Source organism: Nyctibius grandis, chromosome 12 (genome assembly GCF_013368605.1).
Source record: "Nyctibius grandis isolate bNycGra1 chromosome 12, bNycGra1.pri, whole genome shotgun sequence".
In the NCBI taxonomy this organism is placed as follows: Eukaryota; Metazoa; Chordata; class Aves; order Nyctibiiformes; family Nyctibiidae; genus Nyctibius; species Nyctibius grandis.
This window is the reverse complement of record NC_090669.1, coordinates 2,186,380-2,212,040: the sequence shown is the minus strand read 5'-3', so window position 1 is coordinate 2,212,040 and position 25,661 is coordinate 2,186,380. Positions and strand designations below refer to the sequence as shown.

The 25,661-nt window shown below is 57.5% G+C and overlaps 4 protein-coding genes and 1 non-coding gene across 17 annotated transcripts in view; 3 read left to right on the top strand and 2 right to left on the bottom strand.

Moving 5' to 3' along the window:
* CNOT1 (CCR4-NOT transcription complex subunit 1) overlaps positions 1-4,868 on the top strand; it is a 57,503-nt gene extending 52,635 nt beyond the window's left edge. For 10 of the 11 annotated variants that reach the window (XM_068411005.1, XM_068410998.1, XM_068411001.1 and 7 more), the window contains exons 43-49: positions 343-444; positions 714-887; positions 2,260-2,409; positions 3,478-3,658; positions 4,058-4,190; positions 4,290-4,424; positions 4,543-4,868. In XM_068411005.1, the coding sequence (XP_068267106.1) occupies positions 343-444; positions 714-887; positions 2,260-2,409; positions 3,478-3,658; positions 4,058-4,190; positions 4,290-4,424; positions 4,543-4,621 (954 nt within the window). In that variant the 3' untranslated portion in view covers positions 4,622-4,868. Of the gene's footprint in view, positions 1-342; positions 445-713; positions 888-2,259; positions 2,410-3,477; positions 3,659-4,057; positions 4,191-4,289; positions 4,425-4,542 lie in introns of those variants that run through there. The other variant, XR_011049052.1, reaches the window with a different exon arrangement.
* Positions 4,869-7,221: 2,353 nt separating this feature from the next.
* SETD6 (SET domain containing 6, protein lysine methyltransferase) lies at positions 7,222-11,673 on the bottom strand. The gene is made up of 9 exons (XM_068411278.1): positions 11,645-11,673; positions 11,400-11,498; positions 11,174-11,318; positions 10,471-10,612; positions 10,039-10,233; positions 9,766-9,889; positions 9,142-9,322; positions 8,800-8,942; positions 7,222-8,281 (listed from the first exon to the last, which is right to left on the bottom strand). Exons 1-9 carry the CDS (start codon positions 11,669-11,671, stop codon positions 7,970-7,972), a joined length of 1,368 nt encoding a protein of 455 aa, XP_068267379.1. The 5' UTR covers positions 11,672-11,673; the 3' UTR covers positions 7,222-7,969.
* A 1,050-nt stretch (positions 11,674-12,723) lies between these two features.
* On the top strand, positions 12,724-12,796 carry TRNAK-UUU (transfer RNA lysine (anticodon UUU)). The gene has a single exon. It is a non-coding gene; the product is annotated as a tRNA-Lys (tRNA).
* Positions 12,797-13,593: 797 nt separating this feature from the next.
* Positions 13,594-19,139, bottom strand: LOC137669447 (SNF-related serine/threonine-protein kinase-like). Of its 3 annotated transcripts, XM_068411548.1 has the most exons (7): positions 18,402-18,630; positions 17,462-18,084; positions 15,963-16,104; positions 15,593-15,805; positions 15,338-15,475; positions 14,867-15,194; positions 13,594-13,707 (listed from the first exon to the last, which is right to left on the bottom strand). In XM_068411548.1, exons 1-7 carry the CDS (start codon positions 18,524-18,526, stop codon positions 13,702-13,704), a joined length of 1,575 nt encoding a protein of 524 aa, XP_068267649.1. In that variant the 5' UTR covers positions 18,527-18,630; the 3' UTR covers positions 13,594-13,701. The 3 variants fall into 3 exon arrangements, with proteins under 3 accessions (XP_068267649.1, XP_068267648.1, XP_068267647.1); XM_068411547.1 differs by lacking the exon at positions 18,402-18,630 and adding an exon at positions 19,097-19,139 and having other exon boundaries at positions 13,594-15,194; XM_068411546.1 differs by having other exon boundaries at positions 13,594-15,194; positions 18,402-18,635.
* A 3,929-nt stretch (positions 19,140-23,068) lies between these two features.
* AGRP (agouti related neuropeptide) lies at positions 23,069-24,075 on the top strand. Its single transcript, XM_068411552.1, has 3 exons — positions 23,069-23,246; positions 23,526-23,620; positions 23,884-24,075. The coding sequence occupies exons 1-3, from the start codon at positions 23,072-23,074 to the stop codon at positions 24,073-24,075; spliced, it is 462 nt and encodes a 153-aa protein (XP_068267653.1). The 5' UTR covers positions 23,069-23,071.
* Positions 24,076-25,661: the final 1,586 nt, after the last annotated feature.

Sequence of the window (25,661 nt, the reverse complement as noted above, 5' to 3'; positions counted from 1 at the left end):
ATATTCACAGTAACCTAACTGCATGGAGGAGAGTCTTTGTGTCAATAAACTATGGAATATAGAGTGATTTGAATTTAATAAACATGCCTTTGTCAAAGCCTGGAAGAGCTGTAGTCTAGACCAAATACTGTCACCTCCATAGGGCATGTTGTGTGTTCTGGAAACACACATGATGTGCAGCTAAAGCCCTTGAAATGAGCTGTGCTGCACTCACTGCTAGAGCTAGCAGTAGGACATAACTTTGATCCAGGTTTATATGATGACCGATCTTAATTATAGCTTTGAAATTAAGGTAACTGCTCTTCATTGCATGTTTTCCACCTGCTGTTTTTTTCTTGACAGGGTTGGCCTATGTATGCCCAGTTATTGATCGATCTTTTCAAGTACTTGGCTCCTTTCCTTAGAAATGTGGAACTCACCAAACCTATGCAAATTCTTTACAAGGTAAAAAAAAGTCAGCCAATATGTCAGCTACTTCCAACCAAAGTTGTCTGAAAGTAGAGGTGTTCTGGTAGCAAAATAGGATTTACTGTTCTTCTGTAATTTATTTCTTAGAGTTAAATGCAAATCTGGTGTGGGACAGAAACAGGCTACCTTCCCAGATTAATTTCTCCCTGTTAATGTTAACCACATGACATAGAAGGATGGCTCTGCCAGCTCTTGGGCAGTTTCAACAGTTAAACACCTCTTTTATATTACATTTTATTTCACAGGGCACTCTGCGTGTGTTGCTGGTCTTGTTGCATGATTTCCCAGAATTTCTTTGTGACTACCACTACGGGTTCTGTGATGTGATCCCACCTAACTGTATTCAGCTAAGGAATCTGATCCTGAGTGCCTTCCCACGGAACATGAGGCTTCCAGACCCTTTCACCCCCAATCTAAAGGTAGGACTTACTTTCATGAGTTTGATAATGGGAAGCTTTAATGCTCCAAATACTCTTTATCCTTTTTTTTGGTGGAGACTCTGGAATTTTGGGAACAGTTTAACTGATACTTGAATTAATGTAACCATTCAAAAGTTAACAGGTAATTTAAAACTTAAGTGACATAGCAGCTAGCAGGAGAGCATTTTTTAAAGCAGGTAGGTTTCAGTTATGTTTGTAATGCTCAATGTTGGACAGTTTCCACAGAGAGCAGGATACAATCCTTCTCCCGTATGAAATTTGTTGCAGTTGGAAGCATAACGCCTGCCTCTGGTCTGTATGGCTTTGTTGGCACCTGTAGATACTTAGCTTGCCTGCAAGGTCTGTGCAGGTTCAGCCTGAAAGGACAGGCTGTTGAGACTCATGTTACATGAGAACTGCATCAAGAACCTAGCTTTTGCATGGAAAAGCAGAGGGCTTTTCTTTTTCCAAAGGGAGACTGACTCAATGGCATCCCCAGATCTGACTGGCACACGGTGTTGGAGCAAGGGCATCTTTATCATTTTACTTGTCTCATTTGTCACTGAAAACCAGACTACATAAGCAGTCTTTGTGGCTTTGCTGTTTGAAAGTTGAGCCAACAGTTCTTGTCTCAGTTTTGTTCAGCTCGTGCTGAATTGTCTAGTTTGTGCTCCGCAGGATGCGTGGGGACTGGAGTTCAGGTAACTAACCGTTGAAGAGCTGGTGTCCGAGCTCTATGTAATTGTAAATACTTTGTGTTTCTGTGTTTCTTATCAAAGTCTTATCTTGAAAATTAACAATATAAACCACCATTCTGAAGCAAGCCTCTTGCATAATGGGGAGAGACTTTGAGAAGTGTTAATGTTATCTAATTAAATCTTTGGGCATATGCCAGTCTCCTAATTGTGATTAGAAGCAAACTTTCTCACAGGGCTGAAGTCGCATTCCTATTCTTCCTTCCTGAGCCGTGCAAGGTGCTGGGAGCGAAGCTGCAATACTCACTGTTAGCATTTCTTGAGAATGAAGAAGGCTGTTCTTATGTGGATGTTTGTACTTTTTCAAACTACCAAACTGTCTTCTGAGTGTGGACAGGGTGACTTCAAAAGCGGTGACTGAATTCCCCTACAGCCTTCACCCTTGAGTTCTTTTATCCTCTACTCTCAATTTTTTTGAGACAGTTGTCTAATAAGTTTGCTCATTAGAGACCAAGTTTCTTCTGAAATCTGCAAAAGTTTGGTGTTTCCTTTCCACTGCTGGTAGGAAAAAGTGATCAACAGCAGCAGTTGATGTAATATCACTTACAGATCTGCTTTTGCAGTTTGTTCCTGTAGCGATTCCTTATGGTTTAGCTGACTGGGTTTTCTCTCAACAGGTGGACATGTTAAGTGAGATTAATATTGCTCCACGAATACTCACGAATTTCACTGGAGTGATGCCGCCTCAGTTCAAGAAAGACTTGGATTCCTATCTCAAAACCCGTTCTCCGGTCACTTTTTTGTCTGACTTGCGCAGCAACCTACAAGTGAGTGGCTGGTTTCTGAGGGTGGTGACTTTAAATAGTGGGGACAAATGATCTTGCTGGCTGAGTCACCCTCCTTTCTCGCAGGAATTTGGTGTGTAGCAAGCATGTGTTCCAGGCAGTAGAAAAGCCTGTGAAAATGCACAATTCTCTGAATAAATCTTTTACCACTCCTTAGCAGGATGTTTAAGTGTGTTAAGTAGTTTCAGCCAGGTGGCATTTAAGGAAAGAGCAATGTTAACTTAAATTAGATCATTTTAGGGTCCTTAAAAGCAGTTGGTTTTACCTATATGAGCTGCCAAATGCTTGTAGTGAAATTGTAAGGTTATGGAAAACTTTGACTCTTCTGCTTGCACGTCTCTAGGGCACAACCTTGCAAATCTTTAGTGAAGAATGGAGTCAGAGCTGATTGCATCAAGCTTGCTTTTTTTTTCTTTGTCCTCAGCCACTGGGTGATGAAGAGTTGTGGCTTCCATCATATGACTCTAGCACATATTACCCAGGCATGAGATTCAATGGGCTTTATTGAACTTGATTGCGTTTTTTTAGAACCTGATTAAATTCTGACTCCAAATGGATTAATTGTCGTAGAAACCTACGCATCTGGCATGGTAATGCTTTCAGGGTGAAAAAAAAGGCCAGTTAGCTAAAGCCCAGTTCAGAATTGTTAGCCAACAACATTGCATGGCTTAGCTTGCAACAAACTTCGGGACTGAAGATGGATTTTCTCAGAAATTGCCCAGACTGAAGCACTCACTCAGGTGGTGTGTATTTCAGCCAGCCTCTGGCACTGCTGGTGAATTCAGATTGCTTTTACCTGACTTTTTTTTTTTCTTTTAGGTAGGAAGTACAAAAATTGTCTGTTGGGCCTGCCAACATTTTGCTGATGCTTTTGAATATATATATATATAACTGCAATATTACAAAAGGGTAGATGCCAAATTGAATTTGTGGATGTCTGTTGTCGTCTGTATAATTAAGAGGATCCTTGGATGCTGTTGTTGTACATGCTGTACCTTCGACTGCTGAAGGAATAGAGAATGTTAATGCTTTTTATATCTTTGCTATTAGGTATCAAATGAACCTGGCAACCGCTACAACATCCAGCTGATTAATGCACTGGTGCTCTACGTAGGTACTCAAGCTATTGCGCACATTCACAACAAAGGCAGCACGCCCTCTATGAGCACCATCACCCACTCGGCTCACATGGACATCTTCCAGAATTTGGCAGTGGACCTGGACACTGAAGGTGAGCTGGAAATGCTTCTAGTTCATGCGACGTGGAATTTCACAGCAGATTGTCTGTCTGAGCTATGAGAAAGACAGAAGATCATTTCATGTAGCTGCTAGTGAATTCACAGCAAGTAATGCTGTGTTAGAATATTAAACTGAATACAGGAGCGATATTGAAACCAAATGTTCAGGGTATTCAAGGGAATGAGAAGGAAGTTTAAGGAAGAGCAATTGAATTCTTACTGCCCCATCAGCTTGGGTTGATAAGGCTTTTTTCCTATCTTCAGTTGGGTTTGTTTCTTGTACCTTCATAAGGCAGGCTCACAAACCTTAATCTTAAGCAATACTTGTTGCTGCCTTATTCCTTTCTGTGTGTGTAAAGAAAACCATACGTACTCATGTTCCTCTTCTGCAGGCCGGTACCTTTTCTTGAACGCAATTGCCAATCAGCTGCGATACCCCAACAGTCACACCCACTACTTCAGCTGCACCATGCTGTACCTGTTTGCAGAGGCCAACACCGAGGCTATCCAGGAGCAGATCACTAGGTAAGAGGGAAGGCATTTCACTTGCCAGCATTCAGCTTTTCTCTTTCCTTCCTCATGTATTTTGGATCTTGGAGCTCTGTTTTTACTCTTGGATTTCAGGGTTCTCTTGGAACGACTGATTGTAAATAGGCCTCATCCCTGGGGTCTCCTTATTACTTTCATTGAGCTGATAAAAAACCCAGCGTTTAAGTTCTGGAACCACGAGTTTGTTCACTGCGCTCCAGAAATTGAGAAGTGAGTATAACTTACCCGCAAAATCACTAAAACAGCTTATCTGAAGCAAGGGCTGAGATGCACCTGGAGTTTTTGCTGCCAGAAATGCACCTAACGCTGCTTTGCTTCTTCTGTACAGGTTGTTCCAGTCGGTTGCACAGTGCTGCATGGGGCAGAAGCAGGCCCAGCAAGTCATGGAAGGGACTGGTGCCAGTTAGATAGGAGCTGCATCTTGTGTTGTAAACGTGCCAGCCTGGAGGTCCCCGTCCCATCGACTGACAGAAGACTCTGTAAGGCTCCTCCTGACCTTCCCAGCCCCCTTGATTGGGTAGACGCCACAGACCCTGGGTGAAAGTTTATGTGGGCACGTTCCAAAGTTTGAAACAAATTTGTGACTTTTGGCCAAAATTCAGATGCTGTGAATATCCTTTTGAACCTAGTGTAAATACAAGGAACAGAAACGTTTGTCTGGACTTTTGGGTTTGTGCAAATTGTGTAAAAGGCAGGTGGGTAACTGGTGCCTGTCCAGCTTGTAATAAAGGGGCAGCTGCTGATGCCAAGCACTTGTCTGGGGCAGACCTCCTTGTCCTGACATTCCCAGACTCCCAAAGAATATTGAAAAGCCAGTTATAATATTATGTAACTTATTTTTCTTTATGTGGATGGGGGACCTTTAAATCACTAAGTTGTTTTACAAAAAAAAAGGTGGATGTGTTTGGAATATGGGAATACTATGGAGTAGGGGAGGGGTGAGGGAGAGGGGGGTTAAGGTTCAGCATTGTTTTTTTCTCCCCCACCCTCATCAAATGCTGATAGACAGCAAGTGGAGTGGCAGTCAGAGAATGTCTCCTTTCTGTTGGAGAAGACACACCTCAGGCCCTTTGGCAGAGGGTCAGCTGTTTTTAGTAAAGAAACCAGAGACCAGGCCTATAGCTTTTTTTTTTTTTTGACACTTGTAAATTTTGGAAGGGGGAGGGGGCTAAACCAAGACCTTTTCCCACCTCCCACCCTGTGACCACACAGTCTAAGTTTGTAAAAAAAAAAAAAAACCAAAAAAAAGAGAAAAAAAAAAAGGAAACAAAACAAAAAACCCAAAGGACCAATACAGCCCATTTTGTAAGGATTTTGAATGTTTTGTAAAGTATTGGTCCATGTGTTGTATTTTGTAGCCTTTCTAGTTCTTGGGCTTTAGTTCTCCCACTTCTTGTATGTACGCATACTGTAGTTACACATTAAAGTTATGACATGCAGCACGTCCCACTGTGCTTATTCTCTCTAGTTCCACCCTGCCTGGCCAGCTGATGTCTTTCCAAGCCTGTTCCACCCATCCCAAACCTGCAGTTTTCCAGCGTGTTTTGGCCATGTTGAGAGCAACTGAGCTTGTTTTCTAGCTTGAGGTCAGGGGGGAGAATTGTTAGGGGCCTTGCTTTGAAACACAAAAGGAAAGGACACTTGTGTGGAGATGGAAATAGCTTAGTTGCAAGTTCATGAGCAGAACTGGTCTCTGAAGTTGTGCTGGAAAGGAGAGTGCTTGCAGGGGAGGGGAACAGAGCCCAGACATTTCTCATGACTTGCGCCCTGCTGTGCTAGTTCCCTTCACGAAGGGTCGGTGCAAGGTTGCTCGTTAGCTGTAAGGACAGCTGGCTTCTGTGCTGCTAATCCTGCAGGCTCCTTTAGCCTGTGCCTTGTAACCTAGCAGATACTAGGAAGCAGAGCTTCGCTGCTTGCTTTTGTAGAGAAGGTAACTAGTTTGTTACAGCTCTCTGACTGGGATTGTGTGGGCAGAGAGGTCAGGGTTTCCTGCTCAGGTTTAAGGGATTGCATACCTGGCTGTGCTTTTGCTGTGCAGAGCACAAACTGGATCCAGGGGAGCACTGAGCCAGCTGTGCTGCTGGACTGCAGCTCAGGGGGAATTCTCTGTCTGTGGCCTGTTTCTAGGCAGTGTTTTCTCAGTTGCCGTTGTGTAAAGGAGTAGTTTCTTGCCGGACCCTACAATTCCCTGGCATTTGTTTGGCAGGTCAGCAGTTCTGCTGAAATTGAGCCTTTTGAAGTTGGAATTTTTTTTGTTCTGGTGTTACAACTCGAGTTTACTCTTCCTCCTGTATTGGGTTGGGATATGGAGAATTATCCACAACCAGATTTTCTTTATCTAGTCCAGGTGCCATGAGTTTTTTCTGCCATTAAACTCTACCAAGCCGTATGCAGAGCTTATTGCCTTGTCCTACTGACTCAAAGGTCTCTCTGGTTCTGTACTAATGCTGCTGGTTCCCTTTAGGCTTTAAGAACTGTTGGGCTGGTGTAAAGAGAGGGTGGAAGGTGGACAGGACTCAGCCAAGATCCCAATAGCACAAGTTGGGCTGGTAGGATGGAGGCCACTGCACTTCATATCCTCTCTTAGCAGGTAAGGACCCTGCAGCTGGTACTGTCAAAGGAAACAGTGCTGGTGGCAGCTCCCCTAGGGTTACCAGGGTCCTTGCCAGCAGTAGGCCCTGCCTATAATGCACTTTGATTAAGGAATGAAGGCTAACCTTTTGATCCCCTGTGTGCCTAGCTTGAAATAGAGTCTGCTGGAGGAAGAGACTGGACTCTGACAGCATTACACCACTGTAAAAGGGGAGAAAAGTATCCTAAGTAGTGTTAAAGCACCCTAGCCCCCAGGGGTGAAGTTAGGGTCGTAGCTGACCTTTATCTACCTGAGTACATGGGGTTTGCTTGTTTGCAGTACTTCTAACTGCAGCAGCAGCAAAGATCTCCCCCCCCCCAGTTTGAGATGGGGTTTTGGACCCTGTTGACGCAGACAGCGTTGGTTGTGTAAGAAACATTGTCTTTATTAAATACAGCTTGTCCTGCAAACCTCCAGTGTTCTGTCATGCAGAAACTGCTGAGGGGAAAAATACGAATACAGCTAAATGTGATGCAGGGCAGTGCCCGAGTTCAGAGAAGAACTGGATCAACTGGAGGGTGTGGATAAAACGCTTAGCCTACAGCTGTGACGGTGCTCCTTCAGAGTAGTCTCAAGCCCGTACAGAAACGCCTTTTATAGAGGTAAAAGGAAATATCTCGCTATACTGAGCCTCCATGAAAACCAGACGGATGGGCTTGTACTCTTTCAAATGCTCAGTATTAACAAATACAGGTGAAGAGTTTAGTGCTGTCAGCATTTCCACCTGCCAGGTGTTTACCCCGAACCTCTGTAAGAGCTACCAGCTGGATTTTGGCCCTCTTCATCTGGACAAGGAGCAGCTCTTGCCTTAAATTTCTGATGCTAATGAGGGAACCCACTTGTTATTCTGACAAAGTATGTCTGTCTTCCTAAAGCAGCCATCAGGAGATCCTGGGTGTTCTTAAGTCCTCTAGAAGAAGGTGGTAGTTGTGCTCCAGAGCTCTCCTTGTAAGATAAGGCCACCCAAAACCACTTCTGTGCTGTGGAAGATTGTTTATGTAGAGGTAGCTAAAAAGCCACGTGCCATTTGAAGGACGAGTGGGCCCATATTTAAGGGCCAAAGGCTGACCTTCCCTTCCTGAGCACAGTTCCAGGCAGTTGGTTGCCAGAGGCAGCGCGGTTTCTAGCGGACCAGCTCTAGCAGCTGATGCAAGATCCTTTTCTGTCCATAGCGCACGTGCAAAGCTTGCTGCTCCCTTCGGCTCAGTTTCTCATAAGTGTCCTTGTTGTTTAGCAAGTCCTGCTCTGCTTTCAAGTCTGACCTGTAGGACTCCAGGGTCAGCAGCACGCTGTCATAAAGGAGCTGCTTGCAAGGGGGTTTAAGTCTGGAGAGAGCCTCGTTAGAAAGGGGAGAGTTTTCCTCTTCCTCGCTGTTGTCTTCCCAGCTGTCTTGGTCCTTATACGCCTTGAATTCTTCTTCTGACATGCACAGCACCTGTAATGACGCAGGCAAAGAGACAAGTCCCCCATCAGGCTTCCTCCTCTACAGAAGTGTGGCCTTAGAGGCACATGGAGCAGGTGGATTGTTCCTCAGCTGCACTAAAGCTGAGAGTAAAACTGGCTTAGGTACCTCAGCACAAGGAACTTGGGGGTTAGAAGAACACTCAAACAGCAAACCTGGGTGCTGGGAACAGCCTTAAAGGACATCTTGGCTGCTACCTACAAAGGTGCATGGTGCTCTAGAACAGCAGTAGCCATGGAGCCATTCAAGACTGTTCCGTAAGCACCCATGGGTGGCTAGTTCAGGAGAGGAAGATGACTAACAGTACGTGAAGCCTGGGAGCTGGGCAACCACATCCCCTACCGCTTCTCACGCAGGACTGTTAGTACCAAAATGCCTTTACAGGCTTGTCCCCCTTCATTGATCCACTTTGCATGCTGGTTTGCACAGCTGCAGCACACTTAGTCTGTGCTCTTCCTTGTGGAGCTCTTCCACTGCTTGGCAGCGCTTACCTTCAGGGTGGTGGACAGCTCTTCTTCTGTCAGTACCTCATCCCAGCCAAGCACAAAGGCGCCTTCCTCCCCCACCATCTCCAGCTGGCACAAGAAGTCCCACTGCTCTGAGACCAGCTGCTGCTGTGCTTCGCTTCTGGCACCTGCTTTGAAGACAGCAGAGCTGCCAGCCCAACTTGGGTGGCAGTGGAGGGGGTGGTGGTGAATGGAGAAGGGGAAACAGGAGGCACCCGAAGTGCTGTGGAACTGACGTATTTTTCACGTCCCCCTTGATCCCCGTTTCATTCCATCACTATTTACCAAGAGATCCCTGCCCCATCCTTTCCCAAAGTGGCTACTCACGCCGCAGCGCTGCCTTGCGTACTGTCACCATCTGGATGTCGGCCGTGTCGTTGGTGTTGCCAGGGTACGGCTCCGCGAAGCCGTACATGTGTAGGAGCTGCCAGTTGGCCATCTGCCCGTAGGTGTTGAAGATCTCTTGTCCTTTGCTGACGGGTTGTGTCGTAACCATTTGTAAACATTGCTGCAAGCAGGGAGAGAAGAGGCTCTCAGAGCTGCTGTGATCCTACCGCTGGGAAACAAAGTGTTTCAAAGAGGCTCAGATGATCCTAAGCTCTTCCTAGCTAAAGCCAGGCCTGCAGCAGGGGAGCGTGTTACAGAATCACAGAATCAACCAGGTTGGAAGAGCCCTCTGGGATCGAGTCCAACCATTGCCCTGACACCACCATGTCAACTAGACCATGGCACTAAGTGCCATGTCCAGTCTTCTTTTAAACACATCCAGAGACGGTGTTGAGCAAAATAGCTTCATACGAGCGAGCTCCAGGCCAGACTCGCTGCCCTGGCAGGTGAGCAGCACTGCTCTGGGTTCTGAGAGCCAGCCCCGCTGTGCCACCACTCCCAAAGGCCTCGCGGTGAAGAGGAACCAGACCATGGTGGTGCCTGGCCCTGCGGCTTTGCACTCACCGGAGAGTACTCCAGGTTGGCGTTGTGGTTGGCCACGTGATTCAAAATATCTGCTACAGGCACCATCATCGGAGGATTGGGCCCCTTCTCATCTTCATCTTCCTCCTCCAAAGGCTCCTGAAAGCTAAGGCACGGGAGATGAAGACAAGCCTTGCAGCACAGGGCAACCTTCACCTTAACACTCTTATGCAGCTGCAACCTTTTTAGCAATGCAGCCTGTAATCTTTCCCCTGGGATCCCAGTCCTTGTTGGAGCAAAGCCCTCGCTTCTCACCTGTAGGCCATGACAAATGCCACCAGCTCCTTGTACAACTCCAGCGTGTGCACCTTAGGGTCAAAGATGTTGGGGTGGGACTCCATGAAAGGCAGGATGATGGAGCTGTACTCCAGGTGGATGTTAGCCAGGTCCTTGTCCACTGCTTCGGGGATGCCTGTGCCCTGCAGGAGCCTCATTCGCTCTTCTTCAGGCCTGGTGCAAGAAAACCAGCAGGTTTTTCTCCATCTGCCCCAGGAGAAAGGTCTGTAAACTCTTTTCTCCTTCAAAATCTCAGCTTACTCGTGCTCTCCAGGTTCCTGTCTTCTGGCTATGACAGAGGGATAGAGTCCTCCAGCAGCAGCACATCCACCCCCCAGGCTCCTGGGCAGCAGTCCCTCCATTCAGCTGTCCCACTGGGCCACCCCACAGCCCCCCTTGGTTTCACCTTACCAAAACATGGGGTGATCCAGGCTCCTGAAGTCCTTCCAGAGGGAGAAATAAGGCTGCCACGGGGAGTTGCTGGCTGTGTACTCGTGTAGCAGGGCCAGCAGGAGAGGCACCCAACCGGACTGACTCTGCAGGGACTCCTGGGCTACAGAACCAGAGACCACGGAGAAAAAGTAAGTTGATCTGAGGTTTTAAGTCTTTTCCTCTACGAATAAGTCTTCCAAGAACCAAAGCTTGATCTTACACCCCTCCTTGACTGTTGTCGGGGGGGGTGAGAAGTTCTGCTTCTATTCTGTAAGGCCTGTATGGTCTTGGGTTTGGCCTGAGCTGAAGCAGAACCAGAAGCTGCTGCTCTGGAGCTATGGGTGAGCTAGAGCCCCCCACCACCTCCCCATCGTCACCCTGAGGCTTTGCGTGCCCGCAGGAAGAAAGGAACCCTTCTTTTTCCTGGGTCTCAAGGAAAGCACCATCCTCTGGGTGGCTGTCCCTTAAAGATCAGAGATAGGGCAGCAATGGGCTCTCCTCCCTGCCCAGCACCACTCCAGGCTCCCCCTTTCCTACCTGGGGGCTCACAGCCCTGCAACTCCCTACTCCAGGAGTGTTCCCTGGGCTTTATCCCAGACCCATTTTATTCCTTTAAAAGGGAAAAGGGGGCAAACACAGCTCGGCTGCCGAGGAGGGCAGGGCAGCCTCTGCCCGCGCTCACCTTCCTGCAGCAGGGCGCGGATGGAGCTGGTGTGCTGGGACAGCAGCGCGCTGCGGGGGACGGTGGCCAGGACCTCTCCCGCCTCCAGCTCCGCGGCGGCCACCATGCCGTACCCCGCCACCGCGCCCTCCCTGCTCAGCCGGACCTGGGGCGAGAGGGGAGCGGGGCGGGTGAGGGGAGCGGGGGGGGGAGCCCGGCAGGCCCGGGGGGGGCCGCGCTGCCTCACCTTGGGGCTGAGCTCCACGCCGGCCCGCCCGCACCACGCCAGGAAGCCGGCGAGGGGCTCGGCGCGGCCCGGCCCTCGGGGGCTGCTCCCGGCGGCCGCCTGTGGGGGGGAACACGGCGGGGTGAGGCCCGGGGGCAGCGGCGGGGCCTCGCCCGGAGCCGGCGGCTCCCCGCAGCTCCCCGCCTGCACCAGGGCACCGGCACACGGGGCGAGACCCCCGGTACCGGCCTCCCCCCGCCCGGTACCTTGGGCCTCTTGGGCGCCGACGCCATGGCGCTGCGGGCACGTGACCCCCGGGCTGACGGCGGCTGCGGAGGGACAGGAGGGGGCGGCGGGACCGCGCCCGGGGGGAGGCCCCGCGCTGCGGGCGGCTCCCGGGAGGGGTCTGGGGGCCCCCGGGGCCTGTCCCTGCGCCCCCCGGGCTCTGCCCCGCTCCGGGGGCCTGTCCCCGCCGCCCAGGTGTCCCCACCCGAGTCCTGGTGCGCCTCCCTGGCTGCCGCGGGGCCGCGCCTTGGCGGGGTCACACTACCAGGCTCTAATTAATCAGCATAATTAAGCTCATGGCTTCATTCAGTCCACGTCCCCCCACCCCGCTCACCGCGTGTGCCAAGCTCCGCTTCCCCTTAGCACCCCACGGCCCCTTCGTTCCCCGGCTAACTAACCCTGTCCCCAGTCCCGGGGGGAGGCAGGGCCGATGCCCTCCTGGGTTGCTCCTAACGAAGCTAATTAGCGCACATGAGGTGTTTGAAGATGCCCCACGAGGCTCTCTGCAGGGCTGCGCTGTCCCCGGGGCTCCCCTACACCCCGGGAGCGTTTGGGGTCGGCTTTCATCTCCTCCAGCCCCTTCCCGGGGGGCTTGGGGGGGTTCCCCGGGGGGCAGAGGGGCCCCATCCTGCAGCCCCGGGAGGAAGGGCAGGAGAAGATGAAGGGGGGCCACCAGGAGCCCACCCGAACATGGTGGCATCTCTGCAAACCCCCTCCTCACAGATGCCTCCCTTGCATCTTCAACCCGGCCTTTGGGAGCCCCGGGCTGGTGGCCAAAGCCTTGCTGTGACCCGGCGTCACACCGAGGTCACTGTGGCCACGGCGCAGAGCGCTGACCCCCCTCTGCTCGCAGCCGCCGGTGTCAGGATCGGGCCCCGGTGGGAGGCCGGCCCCATCCGTGCCCAAAGCCGGGTGCTGGGCCCAGTGCGTGTGGGCAGCCTTGTTGGGGCAGTACGAGGGTGGCAGAGGTCAAAGCAGGTCCCCTCGTTGTCCCACCAGTGCCACAGTGAAGCGAGGTCCTCACTGCCCATCTTGAACATCCCCCAAAACCCACACATGAGCCTGGATAGCTCAGCTGGGAGAGCATCAGACTTTTAATCTGAGGGTCCAGGGTTCAAGCCCCTGTTCAGGCGAAGGCTTTATCCTTTAGGAGCCCGTGGGCAGGAGCAGCACCTCCTTCTGCTTCTCTTTTCCTTCCCAGGGCCGGCTCCATCCCATCGGACACCTGCACAGCCCCGCTCGCTTCTTCCAGGCACCTGCTATCCCAGAGAGAAGGATCCCACGTGGGATGATGGAGACAGGCAAGGGTGTTACTTGGGGTATGCATAGAGGGAGGGAGAGAAGAGGGGGAGACACAGCGGAGCTGGAGGGAAGGAAGCCAGGGCTGGAGAAGGGACTTGGGGGGGATTTGTGGGCTCAGGGGTGCCCTGCTGCCCCCACACCAGGGTGCGGGGCTGGGGAGCTATCGGGGACACCCCCGGGGCTGAGTGCGGTTGAACCTGGAGCCTCGCTGGAGGCGTGACGTGCTTTTGGTGTGCCCCCGCCCCTCCTCGCACCCATGGGTGCTCCCCGTCCCTGTCCTTATTCCCCCCGTGCCCCCCAGGAGCCCCTTTCAGGGCTCACACAGGTGCAGGCCGATGCCCCGCTCTGCCTTGAGCCACGCTCCTCAAACCTCGCTCCCCCAAAAGGGGCTGTGGCAGCAGCAGGTCCCCCCTCCACAGGGTTGGGGACGCGGCGGTGGCTGGGCACGCCGGCCAGGCAGGGCCAAACCACCCGGGCAGGGAAAACCCACACCCACTGCACCCCACACCCATTGCACAGCCCCCAAAACAGCCCCTGCCGCCCACCTCGGCCCAGCAGCCATCCCTGGTGCCCCGGCCCCGGCGGGGCTGGAGGATGGCGGTGTTTTGGCAACGAGACGTGGCACCCGCACAACCCACGAGCTGATTTTATTGGCCCGACACACTTTGCTTTCCCAGCGGCTGCCATCCCTTCCGTGCTCGGGCCGAGCTCCGGCCCACGCCGCCGCCATCGTCATTCATTTCTTGCCAGCAAGAAAACAAAGAGATAATAAATAGGAAGCTTATTTGTGGGGGAGGCCGAAGGGACGGCCGCGGGTCACACGCAGCCACGGGCAGGGCTGTGCCTGGCCCCGGCTGGGGCAGGGGGGACGGCGGGGGGGCTGCAGGCAGAGAAGCGATTGCCCCAGGGCCAGGACAGCCCGGTCCCGGGGTCCTGCGGGGCTGGGGGAGCCACCGTCCCAGGAGGGGGTGAGGGGGGATATAGCGATCTCTATTTAATTACATTAAAATAGACTATTTAAAAAAATTATTTCTAGTAGTTAAAAAAATGTGTTGTCATCCTTCCAACCCCGGCGTGGCCACGGAGCTGCCTCGGGGACTTTGGGGATACGTCAGCCAGTGTGGGGACGGACCCCAGCCCGCCTCATCCTCCCCGGCAGTCCCATGCCGGGGGTCTGTCCCAGCCCGGTCCCCAGGCACCAGGGTGGGTGCTAGCAGGGTGACCACCATGGGTGACAAAGCAGGGGCCCCGTGCCCCGCCACCAACCCCATAACCGCTGCTCCGTGGGGCACAGGCAGAGCAAAGGCAGGGGCGCGGGCATCCTCCCAGACCCCGCAGTGGGGCCGGACCCTCAGCCCGGGGGGGGCTCAAATGACATGGCAGCAGTTCAACTGCCCCAGGGAGAGGAGGCTCTGCTTGGAGCCCGGGCGCAGCCGGAAGGCCAGGGCCTTCTCGCAGAGTGGGAACTGCAGGAGCCTGTCCCGCAGGCTGCCCCCCTTGCTCCTGCCTGGCTCCAGCTTGATCCCACTCTCCGTAACCCCCTCGGTGCCCCCCTCGGTGCCCCCCAGGCCTGAGCTCTCCACTGACTGCTGGGCCTGGCCGGGGGGTAACCTGGGCTCCGGGGATTTGTCCGTGGGGCCGGGGAGGGCAGCAGGGGCCATCCCTGCCCCCAGCACCTGGGGGACCCCAGCAGAGCCGCTCTGGGGTGATGGGGTGGCTCCCCTTTCCCCGGGGGGCTCTGCCGAGGAGCCTCGGAGCTCCGCGTCCTCCTCCCTCCTGGGGGGCTCAGCTCTGTCTCCCCCCATCGCCGGGGGACCCCGGCCCCCCTTCAGCCCCTTCCCAGCCCAGGCGGCCCCTGGGCGCCTGCCTCGGCCCCCCAGCTCGGCCCCCGGCCCCCACACCTCTCCGCGGGCGCGCAGGAAGGCTCGCATCTGCTCCTGGTTCAGCGAGCTGCTCTTCCTCTCCATGGTGCTGGGTCTCCCCTCCTCGTCCTCCTCCTCCTCCTCTTCCTCCTCGCAGATCTGCTGCAGGGCCGGGGTGCTCTTGGTGATAGCGGTGTCAACGGCGGGGACCTTCAGCAGGGTCCTGGGGGGCTGCCGGCCGCTGATGTCCTCTCCGGTGGGCAGGGGGGGCGGCCGGGACCCCGCGGTGAGGCTGCCTGGCACCTCGGTGAAGGGTAAGAGGCCATCGGTGCTGCCTGCGGGGCTGAACGTGTCTGGTAAGTTGGTCCTGAGAAAGGGGAGGGATGGAGGTGTCGGTACCGAGCTGGGCATCGCAAGGGCTGTCGTGAGGAAGGGGACAGGGGACCCTGCGCTGGGGACGCGGGGTGGCACGGGGGGGACGTGGGATGGGGGGACAGGAGGGGAGCTCACCTGCTCTGCACCTCCTTGGCCAGGTTGTAGACAAGGCTCAGGCTGTGGCCCTGCTTCTCCTGCTTCTCCCGCAGCATCCTCTCCGCCAGCAAGAAATACGTGGCCGTGATGTGGTTGTAGCGGTCGGCCTCCAGCGCCCTGCGCGGGACCGAGGGACCCACGTCAGCACGCGAGGGACGCGCTCGCAGGGACCCCCCCGTCCTCCCAGAGCCCTTCGCGGGGGCTCCCACCTCGGCCTCCTGCCCCGCCACTCACTCCTGAATGGCGTCCCGATCCGCGATGTTCCCGCACGTCATGGCCTGGAGGATGATTTCGTGCTCCTCCTCGGACACGCGCTTGTGGGAGGTGAGGGGCAGCAGGCAGCGGCTGGCGGGGGACGGGTCCACCCCCCGCAGCCACGCGTGACCCTCGATCTGCTCCACCGAGGCTCGTTGCTTCGGGTCCCGCTGCAGCATCCTGGAGATGAGGCTGTTGGGGGGGAAAGGGGGTGATGCTGCGATCCTGCAGCCGCAGCCGAACCCCGAACGCAGCAGCTTTACCCCCTTCCTGGCCCCCCTCAGCTCCCGGGGACGGGCCACCCACCCCTGGGGCGGCAGGTTGGGGTCCAGGGGGGAGCGGTGCTTACTCAGCGCACTGCGGCGAGACGTGGGGGGGGACGGTGTAGCGGCAGTCCATGATCATGGTGAGGGTCTCGCTGTCGTTGGCCTCCTGGAAGGGGGGGTGGCCGCACACCAGCATGTAGAGGATGACCCCCAGGCTCCAGATGTCTGCAAGAAGCAGCAGCAGTTCAGGTTGTGCCCACCATGACCCAGGAGAGAACATCCCAACCCCAGGGACCCTGGGGGGGGCCACCCCAGTGCCGATCCAGCAGAGACCAGTGCTCACTGGGATGCTCCTTGGAGGTAACGGCTCCCACGGACGAGGGGACCACAGCCCCTGCAAGGCAGGGAAGGACCTTCTCCATCTCCAGGTCTCAAGGGGCTTCACCAAAGTAGTTGAGGTCTTACCCCCTTTCCCAGGGAGGCCAGTCCCGAGCTCTGTCCCCCACGGTCACCCCCCCACAGCACCAGTTCATGTCATTACTCAGCTTCACAGTCCCCAAACAGACCCCGCCACGACCAGCCTGGCACTGGGCTGTGCCGGCGGGGACACCGCGGCCGTGGGACAGGGCACGCAGCACCCATCCGGGCTCTCCAGCTGCCTACAGCCACGCAGGCACCAGCCGGAGCGGGATCGCTGCCCTGCCCTGGGGACAGGGACAGAACCGGCGGCACCTTCACCTGCTCCTCCTGACGGGAACGTAAACTCTCTGCGAAAGTGCTTGTTTCAGCTGCTGAGCACACCCGGGGCTCCCCGACAGTACCCTCAGCTTCTGAACTCAACTGCCTGCATTTGACAATGTCTCATCTGCGTCACTTTGCTCCCGCCGTGTCCCTTTGCAGAGCCACCAGCTTGTTTTTCTACCGCCTCCACAAGCCATCCCTGTTTTCAACTCCGGAGCCGCCTCTTCCCCGAGCCAACGCTGGGCTTTTCCCTTTAAGGGCTCGTGGTTTGTTTTGCTAAATCCTCCTGCCCCAAATTCCAGCGGAGCTGGTGGGGGTCCCGCTCCCCTCCCACATCCCCTCTGTGCCTCTCAGTGCCCCCAGCCCGGCTCCCCGCACCCCGGGATTGTCTCCCCGGCCCCCCTGGGCGCTGGGAGCCGCAGAGAGGAAGCGGTTTTCAGGGTGGGGATGGAGCAAAGGAAGCTTTCAGAGCTCCTCCGCCCAAACACCACCATCCCGAGCAGGTTTCCTTCCGGCATCACCCCCCAAATAAGCGCTAGAGCCAGTGGCTCGCGCCCTCGTACCGCTCCTCCCGAGCCCCCGTGGGTGCCACGCCAGGCTCGCAGCCTGCTCGGCTTTTTTCCCCTCCCTGGCATGAACCGTCGCTTTGCGGGATCTCTGCGGGCGCGGGGACGGTCCCCGCAGGGAGGTACCACCCCGTGCCAGGGCACCCGAGGGATAGGATTCCTCCCTGCGGGGACAGCAGTGCCACCATGGGTGCTACCAGTGTAAGGGGCCAAAAGCGAGGTGGGACCTGGGCATCAGGGCCCCGCGGGAGGCGTGTCCCCCCCACCGCCCTTACCCACAGCCGGGGCATCGTACTCATCCCCGAGCAGGATCTCAGGCGCCGAGTAGGCCAGCGAGCCGCAGCTGGTGGTGAGCATCTTGCCGGGTTGGAAGCGGTTGCTGAAGCCAAAGTCGGTGAGCTTGACCACCCCCTGCTCCTGGAAGAAGACCACGTTCTCGGGTTTGAGGTCGCGATGTACCACGTGGAGCTTGTGACAGTAGGAGATGGCGTGGACGATCTGGGCGAAGTAGTGCTTGGCCTGCGCCTCGGCCAAGCCGCCCTCGTGCCGCATGATGTGGTCGAACATGTCGCCGCCGTCGCCCAGCTCCAGGATGAGGTAGAGCTTGGTGTGGGTATCGATGACCTCGTAGAGGCGCACCACGTTGGGGTGCTGGACCAGCTTCATGCAGCGGACCTCTTGCAGGAGCTGCCCCGCCGCCTCCCCCGCCAGCTTGCTCTTGTCGATCACCTTGACGGCCACGCGCTGCCCGGTGAAGACGTGCCGCGCCAGCTTCACCACCGCGAAGTGGCCCTTGCCCAGCGTGCGCTCCAGGTCATACAGCCCCGCGATCTTGCCCTCCCCGCAGCCCGGCGCCCCGGCCATGGTGGTGGTGTCAGGCAGGGACGGGCATCGGGAGCTGTTGGAGAGGGAGCTGCTGAGCGGTACGGGGTGGGGGACGGGGCACCCCCGAATACCAGGTCCCCCCAGCACCAGGATCCCCAGAACATCAGCGTCCCCAGCGCCCTGAGCACCCCCAACACCCCACCTCCCAGTCCCCACCATCCCAGGACCTGGGCACCCACCTGTACCCCCAGCACCCTGGACATCCCAATACTCCCACCTCCACTCCTCAGCACCCTGAGCACCCCCATACCCCCACCTCCAGGTCCGCAGCACCCTGAGCACCCCAATGCCCTCACCTTCAGTCCCCAGCACCCTGGACACCCCCCATACCTGCACCTCCACTCCTCAGCACCCCAGGGCATCCTGATATCCCCCCTCCAGGTGTCCAGCACCGCAGCACCCTGGGCACCCCAATACCCCCAGCTCCAGTCCCTCATCACCCTGGGCACACCCATACCCCACCTCCAGGTACCCTGCAGCCCAGCACCCTGGGTACCCCAATATCCCTACTTCCAGGTCTCCAACACTCCTGTCACCCCCATAATCCCACCCCCAGGTCTCCAGCACCCTGGGTACCCCCATGCCTCCACCTCCAGGTCTCCAGCACCCTGGTTACCCCCATAATCCCACCTCCAGGTCCCCAGCACCCTGGACACCCCAATACCCCCACCTGCAGGTCTCAGGCACCCTGGGTACCCCCATGCCCTCACCCCCAGCTCTCCAGCACCCTGGACACCCCAATACCCCCCCCCCCAACTTCAGGTCTCCAGCACCCTCGTACCCCCATGCCCTCACCCCCAGCTCTCCAGCACCCTGGACACCCCCAGACCCCCACCTGCAGGTCCCCAGCACCTTGGGTACCCCAGTACCCCCATCTCGAGGTCCCCAGCACCCTGGACACCCCATACTGCTCCCCCGCCCCCCGGACCCTCCCATGCCCCACCTCCACTCCCCATCACCGCAGCCCCCCGGGCACCCCAACACCCCCCCCCAGGCCCGGTCCCCCCCCGCCACCCCGCGCTCACCGGGGCGGCGGGGCCGGGGCCGCGGGGCTGCGGCTGCCGGGGCGCGCCCGCCTGTGACGTCAGGGCGGCCCCGCGCTCGCGCCTTAAAGGGCCCCGTCCGCCTCCGGCCCGGGCTGAGGCCGGGGTGAAGCTCATCGCACCTCCCGGGCAGTGCTACCCGCTCCCCCCGGCTGCCGGCAGCCCCCGCCCAGGGCCCTCAGCCCGGCTCGGTGGGCACGGGGGTGGCTCGGAACGGGCTCGATGAGCCACTCGCCTGCTGGGCAGCATCTGGGGAGAGCCCCCGGCCCGGGCCTGGCAGCCCCCTTGTCCTCCGAGGGTCCCGCAGCTCGGGCTGCTGCCCTCCTGCCCGCTCCCAGGCATCGCTGCCGTGCCACCGACCTGCGCCATCGCCCACTCCCACCCTCGCTCAGGGCCAGGAGCACCGAGCCAGCCCTGGCCCCCCATTCCCCCTCCCGGCCACGCACCCTCTTTTCTCGGAAGCGGCCCGGCGAGCAGCCGGCCGCCTCATTTAGCTGGTTACTGGCCGCAGGGATGCGCACAAAGCAGACGTCGCTCCTGCAGATTAATAAGCTCTTAGCACGGCCGCCCTCGTTACGGCTAATGTCTTCCCAGAAATCCTCCGCCCGCCGCCCCGCAGGCTGCAAACAGGCCCTAATGAACGGGGCCGAGGGCCCTGCTCAGGGGCTGGCATCAGCCAGGGGCTGCACGGACCGGGGACCCGATCCCCCCGGCGCTGGGGTTGGAGGGGCTGGGAGGCTCAAGATGTCTGGTGGCTCCTGCTACAGGAATGGGGCTGGATGAGGCACTCAGCACCCACCTGGGCTTCGGGACTGGGAATGGGACTGGGAATGGGACTGGGAATGAGAATGGGAAGAGGGGAGATGCCAAATCCCTCTGCCCCAGGATGAGTCTTCATCCAGGCATGTGGGGTGCAGGAGGCAGGCGGGTGCTGTGCAGGGGGGTGCTGGCTGGGTGCTGAGTGCTTCCAGCAGCCGGGTGCAGCTGGAAAGGGAACCCCTCTCCTGCCTTATCCCCTCATTTCCTTGCCGGGCTGAAGCCACCCAAGGCCACGGGTGTTCTGCTGACCTGGGAGCGGGCAGTCTGCAGGGTGGGGAAGGAGGTGCTGGCGGGGACGCAGAGGGGTTGGCAGCAGCCGGGACGCTGGGTGCTGGGGCAGTTAGCCACCCGCTGTGGGGTGTGTGGGAAGGTGAGTCCTTGCTGTCTCCTGGCACCGGGGTTTCCAGCAAACGGCGCTCAGCTCTGCTGCTGGCAGGACTGGAGGGGACAGCGGAGGCTCCGTGAGCAGCATCTCCCACCACCTCTCTGGGCTGACCCTCCCTTCCTGGTTCCTCTCCACCAGTTAAAGGCCCGTGCGTGTCGGGGTCAGGTCCTTCTCCTGATGGGGTGCTGGGTGCTGCTGGTCTGTATCCCTTTGGGCAATTCCCTGTTGTACACACGCCAACGCCACTTTGAAGCCCTCGGTGGAAATGGCAAGAACAAGCATGTGGTGTGCTGGGATGCTGCACCCGTAACGCACGGCCCCGGCAGCCCTGGATGGTGAGAGGCTGCAGGGATGTCACCTCTGCCAGCGCCCGGCCCCATGGCTGAGGCTGCACCAGGCTGGCTCCAGCTCCCTTTGGGTTTCGGAGCAGCTCTGCACCGAGAAGCTCAAGGAGCCACATATGATGGCAGTGAAAGGCAGTGTCGGGGCTGGGGAGAACCGTGCAGCCGGTTCCTGCTTTCGCCCGGCAGAGTCAACCCTGGGATGCACCAAGGGAGCTCCTCTAAGAGCACCTGGCTCCGGGGACCTGCAGGTTTTCCAAAGGATAAACGAACGAGAGATGCAATTAGCAGAGGTGGGAGCCTGGAGAATCTGCAGATGGTGAGTGGTCAGGAGCTGGAGGACTTCTGGAGGCTCTGGGCTCTGCCAGGAGCCATGGGCAGGCAATGTTCCCTTTGAGAAGGGGTAGAGAGCTTGGCATGTCTTTGGCCGAGGAGCCCTGGTGTTTCTCTAGCTGGGAACTGGGCAATGTCCTCAGGCTGCAGCCCCAGCACCGCGCCGGCACGGCTGGGAAGGGAAGCGGCCTGGAAGGGCGGTGGGGATCGCTCCCGAGAAACTGGGGGAGTTTGGGGGCAGCGGGGATGTGTTCACAGAGAAGGACTCCTCCCTCCCGTGCATTGCCCCGCGGGCCGCCTCTCCAGCCAGACAAAGCCCGGTTTCCGGAGAAGCCCACCTACCCGGTAGTTAGCAGAGTCATGTGGCTGCAGCACTTAATTAATAAAAAGCTGATATAAAGGCCCGTTAGCATGTGGGGAGGAGGACGTCGAGGCAGAGAGCGGCGGCAGCACGCCCGGCGAGCTCGGCGGAGCAGCGAGTGGCAACCCCTTCTCCGCTCCGAGAGGTCAGTGCCATCAACGGGAAGGGTCTGGGTGCGTTCGGGGTGTGATACCCACGGGGGCTGGGTTTCACGGGGCTCAGCGACTGGGGGTCTCCCTCCTGCCCCCTGTTCTTTGGCTCCCTGCGAGGCCCCCAAAGCCCGCAGCCAGACCCTGCAGCATCTGCTCTCCCCCAGCTCTGTGCACGATGTGTCCAGTCTCCCCAGCTCGCCCAGTCCTTCCCAGGGTGGTCTTCCTCCCCGCTGAGCCCCCTCCAGCCCAGCCTCACCCTCTTCTCAGCGTTACGGCTTCACCTTCACCTTCCTCCCTTCTGCTGGATCCCCCCATGAGTGGGGAGCAAACCCTGCACTGGGGGCAGGTGAAAACCCCGGGCTGGTCCAACGCAGGGGACATCTCCTGATGACGGTGCCCACGTCCCAGGGCTTTGCATCCCAACGCTTCCCGCACAGAAGCCGTGCGGATGAGTGTCGGTGGGATTTTCAGGTAACTGGGTGGCACAGAGGGGCTGGAGCCCCCTGCGAGGGTCTCGGCCGTGACACCCAGCCCATCACTGCAGTCCTTAAGCAAAGCCACATCCGTGCCTGCTCTCTCAGCCAGCCTCCGCACTACACTTTTATCTTCTCAAAGCCCAGCTTTTGTTTATGGTGCCCAAAACCCTGCGGTCTGGCTGCAAAAGGGAGTTGTAGCAAAGCAGTTTGTCATTTCCCAGGGGATTTTGGGGAGATTTCTGTCACAGCTGCTCCAGCTGCAATGTGCAGGTGGTCTCAACCGTGGTGTTTCAACCACGTAACGTCGGTCCTGCTTGTTCCCTGGGCTCCTGCCTGCCGTGTTGCAAACCTGCCCGTAAGGCTGGGCACGGAAACGTGGCTCAAGGGCTGGCGGCTGGAGAGCAGGGGGAGAAAATGGGCTTGGGAGAGGCGTTACAGAGGAGCTGGGCAAGAAGCAGGGAGGTGCTGGGCCATGAGCTGTGCTGGGCCATGAGCCATGCTGCCCTCGGCGCTGCCGTGGAAAAGGGCAAAGGATGGAGCTGCTGGTGGGTACGTGGCTGCCTCTGTGGTGGTACTTGGGGACCTTGTGAGATTCCAGTGCTGGGTGCTGTCTGCAAGGTCCTGGTTGCACCCCCAAGCCCAAATGCAACTTCTGGTCTTTAAAATTAGCAAGCACAGAGCCTGGCAGGGGCTGCGTTGGGTGTTTCAGCCACAGCCCATGCAGGCGGTGAATGCACGGCACTGCGATGGTCTGGCGGCTGCTGAAGGCGGCGCGTGAGGCAGGGAGACCCTGAGCCGCTGGGAAAAAGGTCAGGCCTTGATCCGTCCTCTGCTGTTCAGCCCCCTCTGTGGTGAGATCACGAATGTGCCTGCATGTGGGGTGACCCACGGCACCAGCATTAGCTCGGAAGGGTCCCCGTGAAGCTCTCAGGCGGGTGGTGGCCCAAGAATGGCTCTCAAGAGAGCAAACAGCCCAGCGCGGTGGCTGCGCTGGCAGATGCTGCCCCTGGCCGACACGGCGCTGCTCGGGGGGTGACGGGGTGGGCTGACGCCGGCCGGGACCCCTCTGCACAGGTTGTCCCCCAGGACCATGCTGAACGTGGTGCTGCTGTGCTGCGGGTTGCTGCAGGGGATCCAGGCCATCCTCGCCGCCGACCTCAGCCGCGGCCACCTGCAGAAGGGGAGCGGTGGGCTGGAGGGGACGGACAGAGCCCGCTACTCCAGCCTGCTGCGGAAAGTCAAGGAGGTGTCTGCGGAGCCAGCGGGTGAGTCCTGCAGCCCCTCGTCTTCCCGCTGCCCCATACCAGCCGCTCGCTGGCATGCCCAGGGCCCCCAAATTGAACTGAGGACCCCACGCCTGGGGTGAGATGCAGGGGATCCCCTTAAAGCAGCGCAGCTTCTCCTATCACTGGCTAGTGAGGGCAGCCTGGCAGTCCACAGGGAGTGGGGGGCTTGTTTTGTGGGGACACACAACCACAGGGAGCAGAATCAGAGCTGACCCCCTCCCCAGCAGCCTCCTTGTCCGGCCTCTCTGTGTCCCGCAGGAGCTCTCCCCAGGCTGGGGTTTGAGCAGATGGCCTTGGAGGTCCAAGAAGCCGATGGTGACCTCATGCAGAGAGGCGGCGTGCTGGAACCGCAGGTAACGCTCCCTGAGCTTTCCTACAGACACCCCAAAGAGCGGGGCGGCCTCGGGCCACAGTAGCCTCCTCCGTGCCCCAGGGCCAGGGGTGGTTTGGGGCAAACACCCAACATGGTGGTGCTTGGGAAGGGAGTATCCACTCGGCAGCGGCAGCTTTCAGCAGCCACTCTGGGCTCTCCTCCACCCAGTTCTTTATTGCTGATGTGGTGGTCCAGCACCAACCCTTTCCCTCTTCCTCCTCCTCCTCCTCCTCTCTCCGGCAGGCTTCATCCACAGAGCTGCAAGCTGCGGGCCGAGAAGAGCGCTCCCCTCGTCGCTGCGTGCGTCTCCTGGAGTCCTGCCTCGGGCACCAGGTCCCCTGCTGCGACCCCTGTGCCACCTGCTACTGCCGCTTCTTCAACGCTTTTTGTTACTGCAGGAAAATCAGCACCAGCTTCCCCTGCGGCAAGAACTAGCGCCTGTGCCGCGGGGCTGCCTGCGCCTTGCTCACGCGTGCCGCCTCCTCCTCTGCAGCTCTAATAAACCCGCCGTTAGCAAAAGCCATCGCTGAGTGTGAATGGCTCGATGCGGCCGCTCGGGATCACAGGGGAGAGGGGCAGCAGCAAGGTGAGGGTACCTGCACCCAGGTGGGCACCGTGGCCACACAGCCAAGAGTCCAGGGCACCTCCACGGCAAACAAAATCATAGAGTCACAGAATCGCTTTCGTTGGAAATTACCCCATAGTTATGTTGTACGATCCCGTCTCTGCACAAGCGTGGTTGATGCACGTGCAGGTGGCTCCGAGGAAAAGATCCTGTTCTGGTTCTTACATGATTTCTTTCTCCTCTTGGCGTCAGAGTTGTGAATCAAGTCATTGTTCGCAGTCTTTGTTTATCTTTGTCCCTTCTTAATTAACGAATTTAACAGAGACCTGGATTCTCTAATAGTAAGCACAAGCAGGAGTCTTTCTGCATACCATTCCCACTGGAACTTTAAGGATTATCAGTCCTAGAAGCAGATACTGTCAGAAAGTGCAGTTACTTTAGCTGAAAGGGAAATTGATTCTGTTTAAAGATTACACAAAGTAGGCCTTTTAAGGCATACTTTGAGGCCTCTACTTTTACTAAACCATCTGGTATCATGTGGAGGCTGTGAAAAGCCCTGAAAAGCCCTAAAAAGCCACAGCCAGGCATGAGAGGCGAACCTCAGGCGTAGCGCTGGGAAGTGACATAGAATCATAGAATAGAATCACAGAATCGTTTTGGTTGGAAGGGACCACGCACCAGTACAGGCTGGGGGCTGATCTACTGGAGAGCAGCTCTGTGGAGAAGGACCTGGGGGTTCTGGGGGACAAGTTCCCCACGAGCCAATAACGTGCCCTTGGGGCCAGGAAGGCCAATGATGTCCTGGGGTGCGTGAGGAAGAGTGTGGGCAGCAGGTCAAGGGAGGTTCTCCTGCCCCTCTACACTGCCCTGGTGAGGCCACAGCTGGAGTAACAGTGTGCAGGTCTGAGCCCCCCAGTTCAAGACAGACAAGGAGCTACTGGAGAGAGTCCAGCGGAGGGTACGGAGATGGCCAGAGGGCTGGAGCATCTCTGCTACGAGAGGCTGAGGGGGTTGGGGCTGTTCAGCTGGAGAAGAGCAGACTGAGGGGGGATCTGATCAATGCTCACAGATACCTTAGGGGCGGGCGTCAAGGGGATGGGGCCAGACTCTTCTCAGTGGTGCCCAGCGACAGAACAAGGGGCAACGGGCACAAACTGAAACATGGGAAGTTCCATCTGAATATGAGGGAAAACTTCTTGACTTGGAGGGTGCCAGAGCCCGGGCACAGGCTGCCCAGGGAGGCCTCTATGGTGGCCGCTGCTCCCCCTGAGGGACCCCGGGACCGCCGCCCCCGCCGCTGCCGCTCGCCGCCATCCCGCTCCCACCCTCCGCCTCCCTCAGGCGCTTCCCGCCCTCGCGGTGCCCGCTGGGAAGGGTGGGCGTGGCCACGCCGCCGCGCAGCGTCACGTGAGCGGCCGGGGCGGGTCACGTGACAGCGGGAGTCGTTCCCCCCCTC